Source organism: Thamnophis elegans, chromosome 15 (genome assembly GCF_009769535.1).
Source record: "Thamnophis elegans isolate rThaEle1 chromosome 15, rThaEle1.pri, whole genome shotgun sequence".
Lineage (NCBI taxonomy): Eukaryota > Metazoa > Chordata > Lepidosauria > Squamata > Colubridae > Thamnophis > Thamnophis elegans.
Genome location: NC_045555.1, coordinates 96,679 through 115,216, shown reverse-complemented (window position 1 = coordinate 115,216; position 18,538 = coordinate 96,679). Strand labels below are relative to the sequence as shown.

Below are 18,538 nucleotides of genomic sequence, written 5' to 3'. Positions count from 1 at the left end.
ACCACTGCACCACCTTGGCTCCTTGGCTCTCTCCACAAGAGAACCCAACCCGGAGGAATTGGCCATTAATGGGATTTTTAAATGTTTTCCTATATTTTATAGATCAGCATAACTTTGCCAAAAGGGGGGAGAGGGGGAGGCGTCCTGGTGGTGAAATCCCAAGGTTGGGAGAAGAGAGCTGGGGGATCTCCTGGTCCAGCCCTCTGCCCAGGGCAAGATTCCTTCCATCCTTCTGGACAAATGAGGGAACCGCTTGGGAGCCTCCAGGGAGAGGACTGAGGAAGAAGGCGTAGTAGCTGAGGAGGAAGAGGGAGTAGAAAGAGAAAGGAGGAGGAGAGTTTGTCATTGTTCCCAGCAGGGGGCAGCACACAGCAGGTGACCTTGAAAAGGGAAGCCAGGTCAGACCTGATTAGCAGGGGGTGGGGGGTGGGGGTGGGGGGGAAGAGGCTACCAGGGAAGGGGAGGGGCTCAGCTCACCCTGGGCGTTAAAGGACCTTCTTCCACTCAGATGGCGAAGATGGCAAAGCGCCTCTGCTGCACTCTTGCTGGCAGGGAGGCAGCCAAGAAGGCCCTCGCCTCCTTCCGGGAAATCCAAGGATGTGGGGCTTGGAAATGGAGTCGGGGGATGGGGGGGAGAAGCTGCTTCTTGCACTGTGGCTGGAGTTGAGCCCAGCTTGAGAAGTTCTCGACCAGGCGTCCCCGGGGTGCGAGAGATGGCTGGAGGGGCCAAAAACCTCCTCTCCAGATTTAACCTCTCTTGCTTTAGCGCTGGGAAACTGGCGCAGGGCGAATTCTGACCGCTCAGCCGCAGATCAAGAGCCCCAGTGAACCTCGGGTGGACTCGGCTGCTTCCCTGGGGGAGGGAAGAGGCAGGAATAAGGTTGTATCAGGAAATCTCTTTTGACACCCAGGAGCAGGAAAAATTAATCAGAGGGCTAATTCTCCGTGAGGCTTAATCAAGGCAACCAATCCGGCACCCCCTTCCTGCCTCGACTGCTAATTTAATCCCCACGCGTGTTTCCTTCATTAAAACTACGGCCGGCGTCAAAGGGGAGACGACTGTTTTGATTAATCCAGTTTGCTGGGTTTCAATCACTGCGTGAAACCCCCCCACCCCAATAAAAATGGGGATCCGGGACTGAAGCCAACAGATGCTCCCGGATAAAGACAGGGGTGTCCTTTTAGGATCTGGGTGCTACACTTCCCATCGGTCAGGCAAGGAGGATGGGCTACGAAGTCCCCAGCCAGTCCAACCGGGGGAACTTCGCCCTCCCAGGGCAGCTGGAGAGACGCCTGGCAGAAGTCCTGCCTGCCTGGGCCTTCCGGTTTCTGGGTGAACGCTGAGAGGGTATTGTGGGGGGGGGTCAGGAAGGGCGATGGAGCTTTAAAAAGGGCAGGAGGGAAGAGAAAGGGACCCCTCTCCCTTCTGTGGGAGCAAGGAAGGGAAGGGAAGGGAAGGAAGGAAGGAAGGAAGGAAGGGCCTCTCGCCCACTCCCACCCAGCCTGGCCTCTGGGAACACTGAGCAAGGAGACAGCCATCCTAGGAGACACTTCTTGACAGAACAATTAACCAGGAGGAAAGGCTCCCCTCCAGAAGTGGTGGGTGCTCCATCCTTGTCTGTCTGGACAGAGACTGGACAGCCATTTCTCTGGAAAGGGGCAGGGTCTCCGGCTTCAGCAGGGGGCTGGACTAGAAGACCTCCAAGGTCCCTTCCAACTCTGTGATTCTGCCACTGAAACCAGCGCCTATTTCCACCTCTGGTGGTTGCCAAAAAGGGCAAAATGCAACTTTGCCTTGGGGCTTGAAGGCCTCCTGGAGCTGGGCAAGAAGTTGCCTCTCGCCCAGTTTGGTCCTCAGGGGGGGACACGTTCTCTCCCCCAGTTGTTCCGAGCTCCCTGGGCTTCCTCCTGTCGTGCTTAGAAAGCATCCGGGCACAGCTTAGTGGCCGGTGGGGCTTTTCAGACGAAGACTTCGGCTGGATTGGCCTTCCGGGCAAAATGTTCTCTCTGCAGGGGCCTTTGGGGGCTGGTGGGGATGGCCAGGTTTTGCTCCTGAAATGGGGAAAAAAGAGGAGGAGGAGGAGGAGGCAGGAGCCCCGGCCACGCTTCCCAGCTGAGCCCGGATCTGAAGGCACTCAAGCCAGCTCAGCTGCAGAGAGGGAAGGCTTCCTCCCTCACCGGCTCCTGTGTGGTCCAGGGGGCGACTGCTGAGTGAGGCCCCCAGCCGCAGCCCCAGACCCATTCGCACCAGGGGCCTTTTGGGGCCACGGAGAAAGAGGGATGAAAAGCAACTGAGCAGAGCTGAAAGGGAGGCCAAGAGTGATGGCAGCCCAGGCGCCAGGATAGGAAGTAGGGAGACGGGGAGTTCCAGTGCCGCCTTTGCCATGAAAGCCGCCCGGCTGACCTTGGGACAGTCACACATTCTCTCTGCCCAGCCCACCTCGCGGGGCTGTTGTGAGAAGAGGAGGAGGAGGAGGAAGGAATATTGCTTTTGTTCCCTGCCAGACGCACCCAGGACGAGCAAACGCCTGCAAGCCGTGGAGTTATTATCCTGCCCACGATGAAGTCAGGCCTCAAAGGAAGAGCATGCACACACCCCCACGGGGGACACACACACACACACACACACACACACTCTATGCCGGTTCAAAACAGTGCCCAGAGCTGTTGGGGGTGGGGCGGCCTATACATCAATAAAAAGAAGGTGGAGGGATTTCCTGGTCCCACTGGCCTAGGAACCAGATGTCTTCAAAAAAAGACCCTTCCCCCAAAGCCCCACTTATTTCGCCCCCTGGGACTTTTGCCCCGGGAGCCCCAGGCAGAGAGAGAAATGGGGCCCATAAAAGTCTTTAATTGCTCCCTCCCCCACCGCCCCAATCCTTGGCTGTTCTCCGGTGTGGGTGGGGGCACTGCCAGAGGTGGTTTATCAGGGCTAAAGACAGGATCCTCCTGGGGGCCGTTCAGGCGACAAGGACTGCCAGGGAAATGGGCAAGAAATTAATTTATCCGACAGCAGCACCGCTCTCACCCCCCTCCCCATTAATAAGTAAAAAGAGGAGGGGAGAAGCGAGGGGGGAGAACAAAGCCTTGGTCCAGCCACAGCCAGGATGCTTGGATCTAGCGGGGGGGGGGGGGGTTTGCAAAGGGCTCATTATCTGCCATTTGGGGGGGGGCAGTGGACAAACACAGCTTATTAGGAAGCCCCCAGAGGCTAAATCATGCAGAGGAGGAAGACAGAGTTTCTGGGGAAATGACAGCCACATTTGCGGGTGATGCAGAGTCAGGGCGACCACGGGGCCACCTTCAGAGCAGCCGGCCGGAGGCAGCCAGGAGGGGGCGGGGAGGCCCCATTCCAGGGGGAGCTGAGCCCCATCCCTAGGCTGCCCCTAAAGAGCCCGCCCTCCACCCTGGCAGGGAGCGCTGGGGGGTCCCAGAATCAGCCAACGCGGCCTGAGGAGGGCCCGGGGAAACGGCGCTGGCCGGTCACAGGTCTCACAAGCGCTCGTCCTTCCTTCCCCTCCTCACCTTGCCTGGCTTGCTGGCAGGGACCCAAATCTAGGCTGACGGCCGCCGGGCGGGGCCTGCTCAGTGGGCACAAAGAGCCCTCAGGGGCCGAGAAGCCCCGGGGCCTCCCAGAGGAAGAACCTTCGTGGGGGAGAAGTCGTTCTCCGCAGTTGTAGAAGCAGGTGCAGGAATGGAAGGAGGTGAAAACTTCTCTGCACGGATAAACTCAAAGCCGTCAGGTGCACCTGGTGCACCACAAACCTCCCCGCAAGGCATTTCGCCAGTGGAAAGAAGGGGAAACCGGAACCAGCGCATTGCAGGGTCCCCGTTTCCCATCCTGCAACTATAAAATGGGGAGCCAGATGCCGGCTGCCCCCCCGAGTGGGAGTAGAATTGGAGAAGCGGATTATTTGGGGAGGAAAAGGTGAAGGCCAAGCAACGAAGAGGCGGAGGGGGGTGAGAAGGGAAGGCCAGGAGGGACCAGAGCTGCCCCACGGATACCATCCACTCTGCCAAAGTCACTGATTCCCGGCTGACTTTGGGCGGCACACAGAATTTAAGAAAACAATCATCTGCTCAAACCCCGGAAACAGCCAAGAAACTTTGAGAAACTTTTGAGAAAGACGGCAGGTGGGGGAGAGGGCTGTGGATGTGCAGGGGGTGCTGTTCCAGAGGGCAGGCCCCAAGCCTCAAATGGCACCCAGGAGCCAGGCTGGGTCCCAGCTGGGGCAGACACCCCCTCCCCAAAGGGCTTGGTCTGACACGCTTCGGACCCGCTTACAAAATTACAGAATAAGATAATTGGAAGGGGAGGCCCTGGAGGTCGTCTAGTCTGACCCCACCGCCTCTCAAGCAGGAGACCCTCTACCATTCTGGAGAAACAGCCGTCCAATCTCTTCTGGAAGGCCTCCAGTGACGGAGCACCCACAACCTCTGGTGGCAAGTTGTTCCACTGACTAACTGTTCTTGAACAATCTGAACAATTTTGTCCCTTTGAATGTACACTAATCGGCATGCATCAAAAGGAGATTTCATTGCATGCAGCGCTCACAAGGGTCTCCGCCCCTACTTGTTCTGGCAACTGTCGGCTGAAGCATCCATGCAGCTTTCAAGGTCAGAGACCCTCCCCCCCCCAATGCCCCCTGCGATTCCTCCTCCAGCACAGCCAGGGATGAGCCACTGCAGGAACAATAGTCTTCGTCCCCTGGTGGGGGGGGGGGTCCTTCCCTTTTCACCTGCTGCTCCTGGGTGGCCCCACCCACTTTCCCTCCACAACCCCCTTAAAAGCTGCGTCTGGGGGGGGGGCACGTGGCAGCTGAAGGGACCGTCCCTGGGTGGGAGCATCGCCGGCCAGCTCTGGGCATGGGAGGTGAAGTGCTGCAGGGGGCAGGAAAGAGACCCAGTTCAGCTGCCGCTCCAGAGGGGGACCCCACCCTCCCACCCACCCAAATTCAGTTCTGGCCCCGCAGAGCTGCTGCTGGTCAGAACTGGGAACAGGCAAATGGACTCTCTTGGATGACCTGCCTCATTTTGGGGCTGCTTGGAGGAAGCCACTCATGAGGACTAGAGCCTTCCTTGCCTTTCAAGGAGGGCCAGAGCTTCGTGGCTTGACGGTAAGAACGGACTGCCAGTGTGGCAATTCACGGCAGCTCTCCCTTTGCCAGAATAAGGCTCGACAGAGGCCCCTCCAATTCCTGACCGTGGACGGGGCGAAGGGCTCCAGGGTGCCAGGCCTGACCCAGGAGCTCAAGGGGGCAAGAGGAAGGGGCCGCTTTCTGCACCGAGCAAGTAGGGACAGACAGCCAAGGCCTTTGCGGATCAGCCCGGCAAGGCTAAGGACTCAAGCAGAGCCCCAAAGCATCGGAGGTGACTGGCCCTGGGCGGGGGGGGGGGGAGGCTGCCCATCACCCACAGCCAGAGCAACAACTCCGCCCCCGCCCTTCCCCCCCCCCCCGGAGGCTCTTAGGAGGCTCAGCCAACCTTGCTCCAATTCATCCCTGCCTCTCTCTGTGCTCCCCCTGGCCCCGCTCCCTGCTGGCGGCTTCCACCGGCTCTGAGGGCAGCCAGACCCCAACCCACGAGAGAGGCTGGGATGGCAGAATTCACCCGGATGGAAAAGCAGCAGAAATTCACTGCAGTGGAAGGACTGAGGAGGCGTGTGGGGGGGGGGGGTGCAAGGTCAGGAAAGGGTCGCCCTCTGACCCCCCTGGAGCACACCGACGATGGGGAGATTGATGGGGGAGGGAAGGGGGCACCTGGAGAGCCGAGGGCACAAGGCCACGAAGCCTCAGGGTAAGCGTGTGCCACACTTACGCCACGAGGGGCGGCTTCCCTTGAAGGCCCGGCTGGGATACCCGGAAGAGGGCAGGGATTTCCTGCTGAGCTCTGAAAGGGAAGGCAGAGGAGGAGGAGATTTCTCCCTGGGAACCAGGAGGAGGAAGGAAGGCCCGGCTGGGAAACATCTGTCAGGAAAAGCATCTGGAAGAGGCCCCCGGGGAGAAGCAGGGGCCGAGCCCTCCCCCCCCCCCCCGGCCCAGGATTAGAGATTAGGCGGTTTCACTGGGGACACCCCGGGGGCTCCTCTCGGCAGCGGAGGGAGAGGGAGGGAGAGGAGTTGTGGCGGCCCTGAGCAGCAGCCCACGCCCGTCCTCCATGCCAAGGCTGAGCGCCCGGCCTCGTGCTTGAAGTGAGGCTCTCCACGGAGGAGGAGGCTGAGCAGGGGAGGCCTGTGCCCGGCCCTCGCCCATCGCCCTGCTGCCCAAGCAAAGGTGGGAAGGAGGCCCAGGGGAGCCAGACAAGGCTGCACAGGCTGCAGGGCACACCTGGGTCGCGGCTGCAGGTGCAAAAGATGCCGAGGGCCCTGCTGGCTGCCTGGATTCTTAGGGAGAATCGCTCCCAGGGACTTGTTTTTCTAATTCAGGCCGCAAAATGCAGCATGCCTGAATCTAGCGGAGGTGCCAGGGAGAAGAAGGCAGGGGGGGAGACCAGAGGCAAAGAGAGCTCAAAAGGCCCCTCCCCCCAGGAATGCCTCCGTTGGCTCTCGGGGAGAGGACGGGCGCAGAAGCCCCCCTCACCCATCGATCCAGAAGACAGGGGCACATTTTCTCCCAGAGCGCCAAACGTGGGCACCGTGCAGCTGGTATTTACTGCCACTCTGCTGAACCACGAGGCCCTTCCATAATTACCCTGGTTGAGCCTTCTTCAGCGCACTAACTGGTACCAGGGGAGGAGCGGCAGGGGTGGCACTGAAGGCAGCACGGACGGCCAGAGAAATGGAGGCCGGAGGGCCCTGGACATCCCCAGCAGGACAGCAAACTGGGTGCCCTGCACCCCTGGGAGGGGGGGGGGAGGAGAAGGGTTCTGTGTGGGTCCCAGGCATTGAAACCTGCCACCTCCAGGGGCCCCTCTGGGGCAGGGTCAGGTGGGCCCTGGTTGGGGCAGCCCCTCTCTCGGAGGGAGGGCCGGAGTGGCCGTGGGCCCCTGGGGGGAAACCTGACTCGAGGCTTCCAGCTTTCCTTTTGCTGCCCTCCGCCTGTTCCTGAGCTGCCCACAGCTGCTCTGCAGTCGGACAGCCTGGCAAACGTGGCCAAGAAGCAAGGGAATAAACGAATAAACGTCTAGAAAGGAACTCTGCAATCTGTTCAGAGGACTCAGACTTTGTGGGGGGGGGGAGCTAAAAGTAAAAGCAGGCGGCCTCGGGGCTCCTCGGGCTCCTCTCATCGCGCAACAGGCCGGAGTGTGGGGTTCCCCCACAGAGACACAGAATGGGACCTTCAGAGGGGAGGACCCTCCTCCTTCCGGCTCTTGGGCCCGGAGAAGGCTGCAGGCACCACCACCACAGCAAAGACCTCCGGAGAATGTGAAGAGTCATCAGAAAGGAGAAATAAAAAATGTAAGCTGTGGGCCTTTTCACACAAGGCAAGCCGAGCTGACAACACCTGGCAAACCGGGGCCTCCTGTTCTCAACCTGCGGGGCGGGAGCCCTTTGGGGGTCGAACGGCCCTTTCACAGGGGTCGCCTAAGACCATCGGAAAACACGTATTTCAGAAAAAATACGGGAAGCATAAAACAATTTTATGGTTGGGGGGGGGGGTCACCACAACATGAGGAGCTGCATCCAAGGGTGATGGGCGTTGGGAAGGTTGAGACCCTTCACTGGTCCAAGTGTGTTTCTCCATCCCAGCCGGAGGCTGCCTAACCTCAGCCAGACGAGGTTAGAGACAGACGAGGCTGCCGTCCAGGCATGCCCAAAGGCGGCTGGGCAGGGCACAGAGGGAGCCTGGGTCACCACCACCAGCCCTCTAAGGCCCCTGCAACCGCTGGCCAGAGCCGCTGCGGCTGCGACAGGAAGCCCTCCGTGGCCGCTGTGGGTCAGCCACGTCCTCAGGCCGGAACGGGGGTGGCTCAGCTCCCGGCTTTTGGCCACGGATCCAGGACGTCCACCTCCTCCTTGCAGGTTTCTATGAGCCGCTGGACACCTCCTTCCCTCACGGGCTGCTTGAGCCTGGCTGGGAAAACCACAGGGAGCTGCCCCGAAAGGCCCCCTTGCCAGCCCCCCATGCCCTGGCACTTGTGGCCGCCCCGGCAGGAGACTCGGTTCCTGGGCAACAAGAGGTGGGCCAGAAAGGGGAGGGGGGCTTCCTTGACTCCACAGCCAAACATCTGGACGGTTTTGGACCTCAGGTCTCCCAACCGCTCTGGCTGCTCCTCCTCCTCCTCCTCCTCCTTGGACTGAACAGGCGATCGGGGGCAGGGGGGGAGACAGGAATCTCACCCCCTCTGCCCACCCCACAGCCTAGCCCCAGCTTCCTTATAGGGGAGCCACTTCCCCATCTGCCATTCACAGCCCCTGCCCGAAGAAAATGGACCCCCCCCCACAAAAAGGAACCCTCTGTTGCTGAGCAGGATATTCACTAGAATCCCCCCATCATCGTTATTCTTCAGGATGAGAAGCCCCCTCCTCAGGTGGCGGTGGAGGATTATTATTTTTATGAGAAAAAGAGGAGAGTAGATCCAGGTCAGCCCAAAGGAATGATGTTCTTTATTTCTTTTTTTTCATAATCATGTTGGTGATTTTAGTCCGGCCTCCTCACAGGAAATCAATCACCGGGTGGTGTCTTTTCCTCACGCCCTTCCCTTTTAGTGGGCCATCTCCTCAGAAGTCCCAAACGCTTCCTTCCCTCGGAGCCCTTCCTCTCAGAGAGGGGGGGGGGAGGGAGAGAGAACACACAAAGACACACACACACACACCCGTTTAATTGCAGGCTGGCGTGCCAGGTTCCTATTTCACTTGAAAAAAGGGGTTCAAAGAGGAGCAGTTTTAGATTGGAACAAAAAATGCTCTTGGCTTTTTTCACGTTTTGATGCCCAGATGTGTGCTTCCCTGGGAACAGGACCCTGCCGGGTGGGTTTTCAAGGCAACAGGAAATGCAGGCTGGCCTCTAAATTGAGCCAATGGCAGCAACTATGAGCCCGAGTGGGGGCTCTGTCCTAGGAGAAGAGCCCTGTATCAATGCACCACCTGCTGCCCTCCAAAACACCTCAGGAAGACCACAGATCCCATCGTCCCCCAGTGAGCAGCTGCTCTCCGCCCTGATTCCCACTGGGGCAAAAGAGGAGAATTTGCAGGATCAACCCCAACCAGTCTCCCTCCCTGCCCCCACAGACGCCTGAACTTCCCCTCCCCATATTTGCAACTGCTTCCAATTTAATCAGGGCCTGCAGATTTAATTAACGGGCTGTGTTCACCCCTTCAGAGCACCTTGTTAGCGAGTGGTTGCGCCAGAGTGCCAGGCTCTCTCAGCGACACGAGATGCCAATGCCAAGGTGCCCCCCTCCCCCTCCAAAAAAGCCAACGGTGGCCACGTTTTCTCCTGGGGCAGCTACCTCAAAGCAGCCCCCACAGGAAGAGTGGCCGTAAGAGAGGAAGGGCAGCTGACACGAGAACACAAACAGCACGGGAACCACATTGGGCCCACTGGAATGAATTCCCCCGTTCTTCTCCTTCCCACTTTTGACTTCTCTGCAGAGGGCGAGGGGGGCTGAGGGACTCTTCTGGGCTGCTAAAGGCCGCAACCCAGCCGGGAGCAGAGGCTTTGCACCCACGTGGGCCTGTGAGGAGGGCAGGGCCTCTCTTCAAAGCAGCCGCATCTTTCTTCAGGCCCGGCTCCTGGCACTCCCCAGCCCCCTCCAGACCGTCTCAGCCTTAGGCACCCAGGGGGAAAGGAAGGCGAAGCAGTGGGGACTCAAAGGCAATTGCCCACTCCAGCTGTGCCGGATCGGGGTGGGGGGGGTGGGGGAGGAGGAGTGGGTCGAGGGCAGCCACTTGGGGCTGGCACAGGTGCACCTCTCAGGCCAGGAGTGGTCAAGAGCTCAGCTGTGCCACCCGCAATTGGCCTTGAAAGAGCCTCTGTGCAGCTCCCAGAGACCCCCGACCGATGGTGCCCAGCTGCAGTCTAATGCCCAGATTGGCCCAAAGACAAAGAGCCCCCAGACTCAAATTCTATTGGGGGGGGAAACCCTTTTCTTACACACGGCAGGGGCTTCCATGCAGGGCCTGGCAGAAGCCCTGGTGTCCAGGCTACGTCCACTCCTCACAAATCAAAGGGCAGCTTGACCGGAAATCAGATGACCTCAGGCTGCCTGTGCCAGCTGCCAACCAGGGAAGCCGGGCTCACCAAGGAAGGGCCGGAAGGTGCAGAGGGCAGCCCCCACCACGGAAGGAGTGTCCCTGGGCCCCAGGAAGGGGGGGGGGGCAGGAGACCCCTGCCCCCTGCCAGCCCCCAACCCTTTCTCCCTCCTTCTCTTCCCAGGCAGGAGGCTTCCTCCCCATAACTGGGGCTGGGACGGAGGGAGACGCTTCTGAGCGGGCAGAGAGCAGCTTCCCTTCAGATAGCCAGCGGAAGGGAAGGGTGGAAGTCCGGGCGGATGGGCCGAGTGGCAGGATATTCTTCTGTCATTCTGGAGAGCCCTGCCCCCACAATGCCCTTCTCCCTGGAAAGGGGCTGGCAGGATCACCCTTCTCTGTTTTCCTCACACCGAATGGAAACGTGCAGGAAAGAAGCAGAGTTGGGAGAGCAGGATAATGGAGCCTTTCCTTCCTTGCAGGGCTGGGGCTTCTAGAGTCTCCTCCTCGTGGCCAGCTCTGGCCCCCAAACGTCACAGCAGGGACTTGAAGAGCCACCAATTGGCAACTAAGATTTGGCGATACGATTCCCGAGGGCCCCCCAACCCCTTTCCAGGCTCAACCTTCAACCAGGGGTCTCTGCTTGGTGGGGGTGAGAGGGTGCATACGATGCCCTTCCCGACTCTCTTGGCCCTTTAAAGAAGCAGTGGGGAAAGAGGAGCCCCCCCCCCCTTGGGAGGCAGCCTGTCCACTTTTGAACAGGCAAGAAAAGACCAGAGGGCATCATCAGAGGGCATCGGGACTAACATGCCGGACCTCCCCTCCCACCAACCGTGCCCCACAGGCTCAGTGGAGGGACTGGAGCCCCTGAAGGCCACGCCTGGCCTGCCCCACCACCCACCCTCCAACACATCCCCACTGCAGTTTAATGGGTGCTGATGGGCCCTGGCACCGAGCAGACCTTGGAAAGGGCCGGGGGGGGGGGGATGCCAGACTGCAGGGCACCCGGACCCTCCTAACCCCTCCAGCCGCAGCAGAGGGCCCCTTCTCCTGAGGCTGCTCCGGCTGATTTCTGAGGGGGCTGGGGGCGGATGCCCACCTTGTGCCAGGGGCCTCAGCCACTTAGCTCCACGACCATTTCCTGGCTTTGCTTGGGGGGTGGGGGCAGCGATCCCCCTCCCACACACATTTCTTGCAACTGCTGCGGCTGCCGCATGTTCCACGAGAAGCCCCAGCCGAGACGCCTTCGGGGCTCCATCTGCCAAGTCCTCCCCTCCGCCCTCCCCCCCCCGAAAATCCCAGGAAGAGGCGATTTCCTAGGCAGATCCAGACTTGTTACTAGAAAGAGGAAGAGAAAGAGGGGCAGAGCCTTCCCTTCGCTTCCAAGCGGGATAGACACCCAATTCAGGCCCTCCCGGGTCTTGGGCGGGGAGGGGCCTCCCGTCGCCTCCCAACCGCTTCCCCAGCGGCTCCTCTGGACGTCGCTCACTTGCCCCCCACGGGCACTTTGGGGGGGGGGCAGAAGCCAGATGTTGCTGCCGCCGCCACCGAGGACCTGAGCCCCATGACGTCATCGCTCCAACCCTCCTCTGCACAATCCCCGCCCCCCGGGGGGGCTCTTGGCTCTCCCTCCGAAGAGCCCCCCCAGCTCTGAAGGCCCCTCCGACGCCGCCCGCCCCGAGCCCCGGCCGCTCAGCCGGCCCAGCCCAGCTCCAGGAGCGGCACCGGCGGGCTCTCTCCCACCAACCAACCCTCTCGGCCAAGGGCCAGGTCCGCGGGAAGGAGGAGGGAGGCAGGCAGCCCTTCCCCGGCTCCGCCCGGGAGACAGGCCGAGCAGCGAACCCGCGGCCGGCCGGAAAATCGCCCGGCCGAGCCGGCCGCGAGCGGAACTCCCACCCGGTTGCAGGTCGGCCCGCGAGCGGCTGGTCCCGCGCAGCTCCCCTCGAGAGCGCGGCGCAGAGACGGGCGCCCGCTGGGCAGGCGCAGAGCAGCCCCCGTGCCCGCCCGCCTCCCCCCGTCGCCTCTGGAGGGCCGAGCGGGGCGCTTACCTTGCAGGCTGGGCTGCGCGGGGTCCGGGCCGGCTCCGGCCATCTCGGCGGCGCAGGGGGGCCCGTCGGCGCTGAGCTCGGCCAGTCTGCGGCTGGCGGCGCCCAGCTCGGCTCGCAGGGCGCTGACCTCCTGCCCGGCCGCCTGGAGCGCTCCGTCGATGCGCAGCGCCAGCTGCTGGTTCCCCTCCATCATGCCGGCGATCTTGGCCTGCGGGGGGGACAAGGCGGCAGGCTCAGCCTCTGCAGCAGCCGCCGCATGGCGCGCCCGGCCCCGCCGTCTCCGCCCGACGTTCCCGGGGCAGCGACGCCCGCCCGCCCGCCGGCTGGGGCTGCTCCCGAGGCCGGCGGCGCGGCTGGCAGAAGCGCGGCCGGGGCGGGAGGCGGCGGGAGAGGGAGCGAGCGGGAGGAAGAGGGGGGGGGCACCGCAAGCTCCGCCCCCGGCTCCGCCCCGCCGCCCGGGCCCCCCGCCCCTTCTCCGGCCTGGCCAGAGCAGCCGCCGCCGCCGCCGCCGCCGCTCCCCGCGCCCGGGCTCTCTGCGCGGCTCCACCTCAGCGGCCAGGCGCGGCGAGCGGCCGCCGGAGGACTCCGCGGGGAGGGCGGCCGGCGGAGCAGCGGCCGCTCTGGGTCGGGTGGGCGCCCGGAACAGACGCGCGGCGTTCCCAGAGCCGCGGAGGGGAGCGAGAGCGCGGCTGGCCAGTTCGGACTCGGAGCTCCTCGGCTTCTCCGGAGGCCGGTCGGGAGCGGCCATTCCCGGCGATGGCGCAGCAGAGACCCCGCCCACCCCGTTTGCCCCGAGCGAAGCCCCCGCGGCCCCGCCACGCCGCTGGCAGCCCCGGGAATTCGCGGACTGCCTGTTCGGGCAGGGCCTCCCTGAGCCCATCGCGCCGGTGCGCCTCGGTTGGCTGAGTTCCCACAACACGCTAAAGCCAGCCCTCCGTTGCCAGAATCCCCGAAGAGAACCGGCCGTGATTGAGTCAAAGGGGGGGTCCGATTCCCCTGCTGAGCCTCCCCCGGGGTGGTTGGGTTCCCACAGCACAAGGGTTGGGTCTGCCCGCTGGGGTCCTGAAATTAAGACACTGGAGACCCCACCCCAGGGTCTCTGGCTGCAGAGGCGGGGCAGGACGCGTCTACCGCGACCCCAGTTGTGAGCTGAATTTCCACGGCTAAGGAAGGTGGCGGTGAAGGGAGCCAGGCCCGATTTTAGGACCTTTTTCCCATAGTTGTTAAGTGAATCACACAATCACTGACTGAACCCCCAGGCTTTGCTTGCGGGAAGCTGTCTGGGAAGGCCACAAATGGTGATCATGTGACCCAGAACCTGCCCACCCAGACCCCTGGAATTCCTCCCCTTGGAGCAGAACCCATTCAGAAGGGGATCCTTCAGAAGAGGCTGCCCTGAACTCCCGAGGAGGTTGCTCCGAGGGCAGATAAGATGAGAGTGAAATGCAGCAACACGGACACCACTCGGACAAGGACTTCGCTGCCATAAAAATGCAAACAGGCCACAAACCACAATTCCTCCCCTTTTGAGGCTTGGTTCACGCATCACACGCAGTCACAGCAACATTCGAGGGTTGCAAGCGGGTTCAGTTCACTGAATGACGGTTTCCGAGCGTTGCACAAATTGGTCCAGACCTAAGTTAAGGAATGCCACCACAACCAGCCCCTGGGACACCTGTGCCTCCCTCTCTGGCTCAGCACAAGAGGCGCCTCGGCCCCCTCCACTGACCCACCCCCCCAGGCCGCGTGACGAAAACCTGCCTTTGAACTCCAATCCTCTGAACCCCAATATCGTTCATCATTCATGTCATAAATGCTTGGCGTTTGTAGCGGCCAGCTAGTGTTGGGCAAGTCAACGGTTGGCAGCCAAATAGCCACGCCAGGTAGCTGGCAGCGGGGTCCCTGGCCGGCAGAGGGAGAGCCATCCCTGGCCCTGGAAGGGGCCCGGCCTCAAGGAGGAGCTGCTGCTGCAAAGAGCCCTCCCAGCCTTTTGGGGGGTCTTTCTGTACGGGTAGAACCCCCTTCCCCCGCTTAGGAGGCCTCCCACGGAAATTCGCTACCAGCCAGCACCAGGTGAGGCCCCTTCAATGTAACCCTGACCTGCATTTTCTGAGACCCTCCAGCACGGTCCCACGATCTCAGCCACAGTTGGGATAAACCTGGCTTGGTTCAAGCTGGGACGATCAGTTACGCCCGAGAAAGCGTTTCTCTGCATCTGGGTTCACACGGTGACCCTGAGCTCCAGTCAGGGAAGCATTCACACAACAGGCTGAACCCTCTCACAAGAGACCTGCTGGCTGCATTTGGATAACGTGCAGAGGCTGGGGGCTTGTGTAAGTGACGATCCCTTGTGCCAATGCAGCCTTGCACCAACACCAAAGGTTCTGCAAGGAAAGCCTTGCACCTGCCATGTGCCCGAACGAACCACCTGTCGCAGCCGATGGAAATGGCCAACATCACACAATTGACCATAACACAATTGGCCCCCAACCTTTGGGGCACCAGGTTCGATGGGAGGAGGCTTTTCCATGGACGGGAGGGGCCGTGGCTTCACATGCTGCCTGCATTCTGCTGATGGGGCTGCGCTTGTGTGTGCAGCCTGGTTCCTAGAATAAGCCGTGGCCCAGTGCCAATCCACGGACGAGGGAATGGGGACCCTGAGCTACAAAGAGGGCTGCGTTTTCTCTCAGCCTTCCAGCATGTTGGGTGCTGTGATCCCTCCCGCCCCTTTGCTCACTGGCTGGAGGTGCCCCTAGCCTGCCCCCCCCCCCCGGCCCCGAGTGCGTAGAACCCCTGCAAGGGTGCCTCCAACGGCAGCCCTTAATGGGATACAAGAGTGAAAATTATGGAATGCACAGGGGAGTAATCACATCAACCTCCTAATTCCTTTTTAATTAAGCTTACATTGAGATTAAATGAAAATACATCAAGTTCAGGTTTCGTCCAGGCCCATTGAAGGATACCAAGGACGGGCGAGACAAGGTGGGCGTGACTGGCACGAGGCCGGATGGGCTTTTCTCCCAACCTGCGCATTTCCCCCTCCGTGGGCACCAGGCAGAAGGTGCGTTTAGATGTGTTTTATCACTCAACCAACTGCTTAAAATGCCAATGCTAAATCAGGTGGGCATTCCTGGCAGGCAGTTGGCAGGGGGCTGCCCTCTCCCCACAGCTGGTAGACGGACAGGGAAGCCACCTTGTGCGCTGAAGCCCCAGAGATGCCAGCCCTGCCCTCCTGCCCAAGAGTTTGGCACCCGGTTTGCTCCCATAGTGCTGCTTGGCTCACTTATGCTTGAATGTAGCGGGAAAAGTGTGGCAAGGGGGGGGGTGAGGTCTGCTGCACCCCAGTCAGAGGAGGAGGCCCCCACCCAGCCCACCCCAACCCACAAGGACCCCCAGCCTCTCACAGCAGCCTTCAGCCAAGGCGGGTCCCACCTGATGCCCCACCTGCAGCCAGGCTCCAGCATTTGGCCAGATGAGGCTCGCTTGGGGCGCCCCCCCCCCTTCTGCTGCTCCTTTCTGGCCAGCATCTCATGGCCAAGACTTGGGGGAGCCAATGACCAGCCCCCCCCCCCACTAAACTCTGCCTGGATCACCTGCAGGTCCCCTTCAGGTGGTCCTCCGGAGGAGATGGAGCCCCAGGCGCATCCGGGTGTCTGTTAGCCCCTCCTCTCCTGCCCAAGGTGCTGCCCCTCCCCCTCCCCCTCCCCCTCCTCTGTGGTGACTCAGAGCTTCACTGTCTTCCTGCTGAGCGGGGGCAGAAGAGATACCTGCGGTTACCCTGACAACGGCCATCTTCCCATCTCTTGAGGAGCACTAGAAAGGGGGACCATCTCCCCCCTCCCATGCAGGAGCGGTCCCTGTCCTGCCAGGACTCCTGCCCCACAACTGGGGAGAAGGGGCTTCCGCTGCTCCCTTCAGTGGCCCTGGGAGTCGGGCCCTGGGCTTTCGCACCCCACCACAGTGCAATTGACTTCCAGAGGGGGACCCCCTTCTTCCCACCCCTCCGCCCTCTCATCTCTAAATCAAGGCAAGACCCCCCCCCCCGTCTCTTTCCTGAAAGCCTGGCAAAGCAAATTCTCCTTCCTTGATCAGGGGATCAGGGCAGGGGGGTGGGAAATGCTGTTTATCCAGCAGGGGGGAGGGGGCTCCCTGGCTCCTTTGCCTGACTGGCTTTGTTTCTGCACTGCAACCCTGCTCTGAGCAGAGGGCCAAGGACTCCTCCTCCTCCTCCTCCTCCTCCTCGGAGCAGAGTTAATGGATTCCCCCCTCCCTTCTGGGAGCCTCCCCTCCCCTCCCAATGCTAACAATGCTCCCCTTGGGGGGGGGGGAGGGTTCTATGCATGCAAAACATTTGCTGGGGATCCAGTGGCAGCGGCCCAGGGCAGCTTCTGCTGGCAGGCAGCTCAACCGCCACGCTGGCCGGAGGGAGGGAGGGAGGGGGGAAAGGGGGGTGCTGGGCTCCCTTCCCCTGACCTTCAATCCAGCTGGAATGCTTTTAGGAGCCCACCCCCCCCCCCCGCTTGGCCAGAGCCCCCCCCGTCTCCTAATGACATGAAGGATGGACTGCCGCTGTGCAGTATTTCTGGGGCTGGCCTGGCAGGCTATCCTAAAACAGCAAGAACTCCTTCCAAAATACAGGCTGGATGTTTGTCCGTTGGGCCCTTGACCAGGCCCGGCCCCTTAAGACAAAGCCACTGCCCCATTCCCATGGCTGAGATGGCCAGGAGCGACAACCCCCTTCCCCCCATGAAGCTAACGGAAGAAGCTAAGAGGAGGCCGAACCGGGGAGCCCAGCGCCCAGCTCCATTCTGGTCCATCAGCTCCCCTTGCCAAGAGGGCTTCCCCCACCCCCAGGGCCCCTGGACAGGGCTGTGACCCCAAAACTCCTCCTGGCTCCTGTCCTGCCTCCCCCACGCCTGGCCTGCTCTCCCCACCCCTCTGCGGGTGCAATCCAACAAGCCCTGTGTGGGGTTCAGCCATCCGGTGGCACCTGCAGCTGACCTTCCACATGAGCCAACCTCCCCTCTGTCTGCAGCTCCTGCCCCCCCCCCCCACCCACCACATCCCAGGCCAGCTTGGGAGCTATTCTGTGCACGCGCGCGCGCACACACACACACACACACACACAGAGCCTAAAAGGCCCAACAGCCTCCCCGGATGCTGCAGCAGAGCTAGCAAAGCCCCCCCCCACCCCGTCCTCTGCTCTCTGGCGTTTCCATAGAAATAAATGTTTGTTTCCATCTGTTTCTGCTGGAGCTGGCCCCCACTTTGCCAAACAGCTGCCGGCTGCCTCCCAGCAGCCTCAGGCAGCCTGCAGAGGGGCCCAAGGCCCCAGAAGGGCCAGATTCTGGTTCCCACTGGCCCGAGGGGTGGGTGGGGCGCAGGAAATGGGGCTGCAGCCATTGGGGGGGGGGGGCATTCGGCCTGATGGCAGGAGGCATCGGGGCCACTTCCTGGGCTCGGACCCGGGGAAGGAAGGCGGGCCTCTTCCATTATTTATCAAGATAGCAAAGCTGGAAAAAGAGGCCCCTCCCTCTGAAAAGCCCTCCCCCCCTGAAGACCTGACCAAACTGATGGGAGGGAGGGAGGGAGGGGGGCAATTCAAGCCTTCCCCCCCCCCCCGGGCAGTGCAGTGGGAGACTTTCAGGGCACACAGAGGCCTTGGCAAAAGAGGCCCCCTTTCAGCCTTGAGCATCCGCAGGGCTCACCAGAAGGCCGGAGAAGAAGGAAGTGCCCACCCCCATGTTCCTACCAGCCTGGCCAAGATGCCCCCGGGAACCCAGCCCAGCTTCAAGTTGCCTGGCATGTGCCCAGAGCCCTCCACCCGAGACCCCATCTTGCTCCTCCTTTGCAAGCCACCTCCCTCCCCTTTCACATTGGGGTCCGATTCCCGGAGGCAGACAGCTCATTGGGGGGGGGGGGCTTTCTCTCCCTCCCTGAAGAAATTTTGGCTGCAGCCCACGGTTCTCCCACGAAAACATCGCCAAGGTTGCCACAGGAAGCGCTGTGCTCCCATGTGGCGTTCTTCACACAACACACACACACCGCTGGGGGCCCCCCTGTCCCTTATGGTGGGGCGAGCAGCGGGTGGATGTCTATGGTGCCTCGGGGCAAAATGATGTGGGGAAGAAAAGGGGGAATTTGTCTGTAAGAGTTTTCACTGCTGTCAACGAGGCCCCGTCTTCAGCCAGCCCATAATACCGCTGGCTCACCCAGGAGACACGCTTCCCTCCGAGAGTGGGACTGTGGGGTGGTATCCTGCCTGGTTACCCTCAAGGCGGGGAGCTCAGAACTCAGACTGAGGGTCCGATGATGCCCACCCACTGCCCGGATCGGCTGCCTCAGATCTTGCAGAGGGGGG

At 61.6% G+C, this 18,538-nt stretch overlaps 1 protein-coding gene across 2 annotated transcripts in view; it reads right to left on the bottom strand.

The window, feature by feature from the left end:
* LOC116518464 (kazrin-like) overlaps window positions 1–12,564 on the bottom strand; it is a 32,484-nt gene extending 19,920 nt beyond the window's left edge. For both annotated transcript variants that reach the window (XM_032231884.1, XM_032231886.1), the window contains exon 1: window positions 12,178–12,564. In XM_032231884.1, coding sequence (XP_032087775.1) covers window positions 12,178–12,370 — 193 coding nt within the window. In that variant the 5' untranslated portion in view covers window positions 12,371–12,564. The remainder of the gene's footprint in view (window positions 1–12,177) is intronic.
* Between the last annotated feature and the right edge of the window lie 5,974 nt (window positions 12,565–18,538).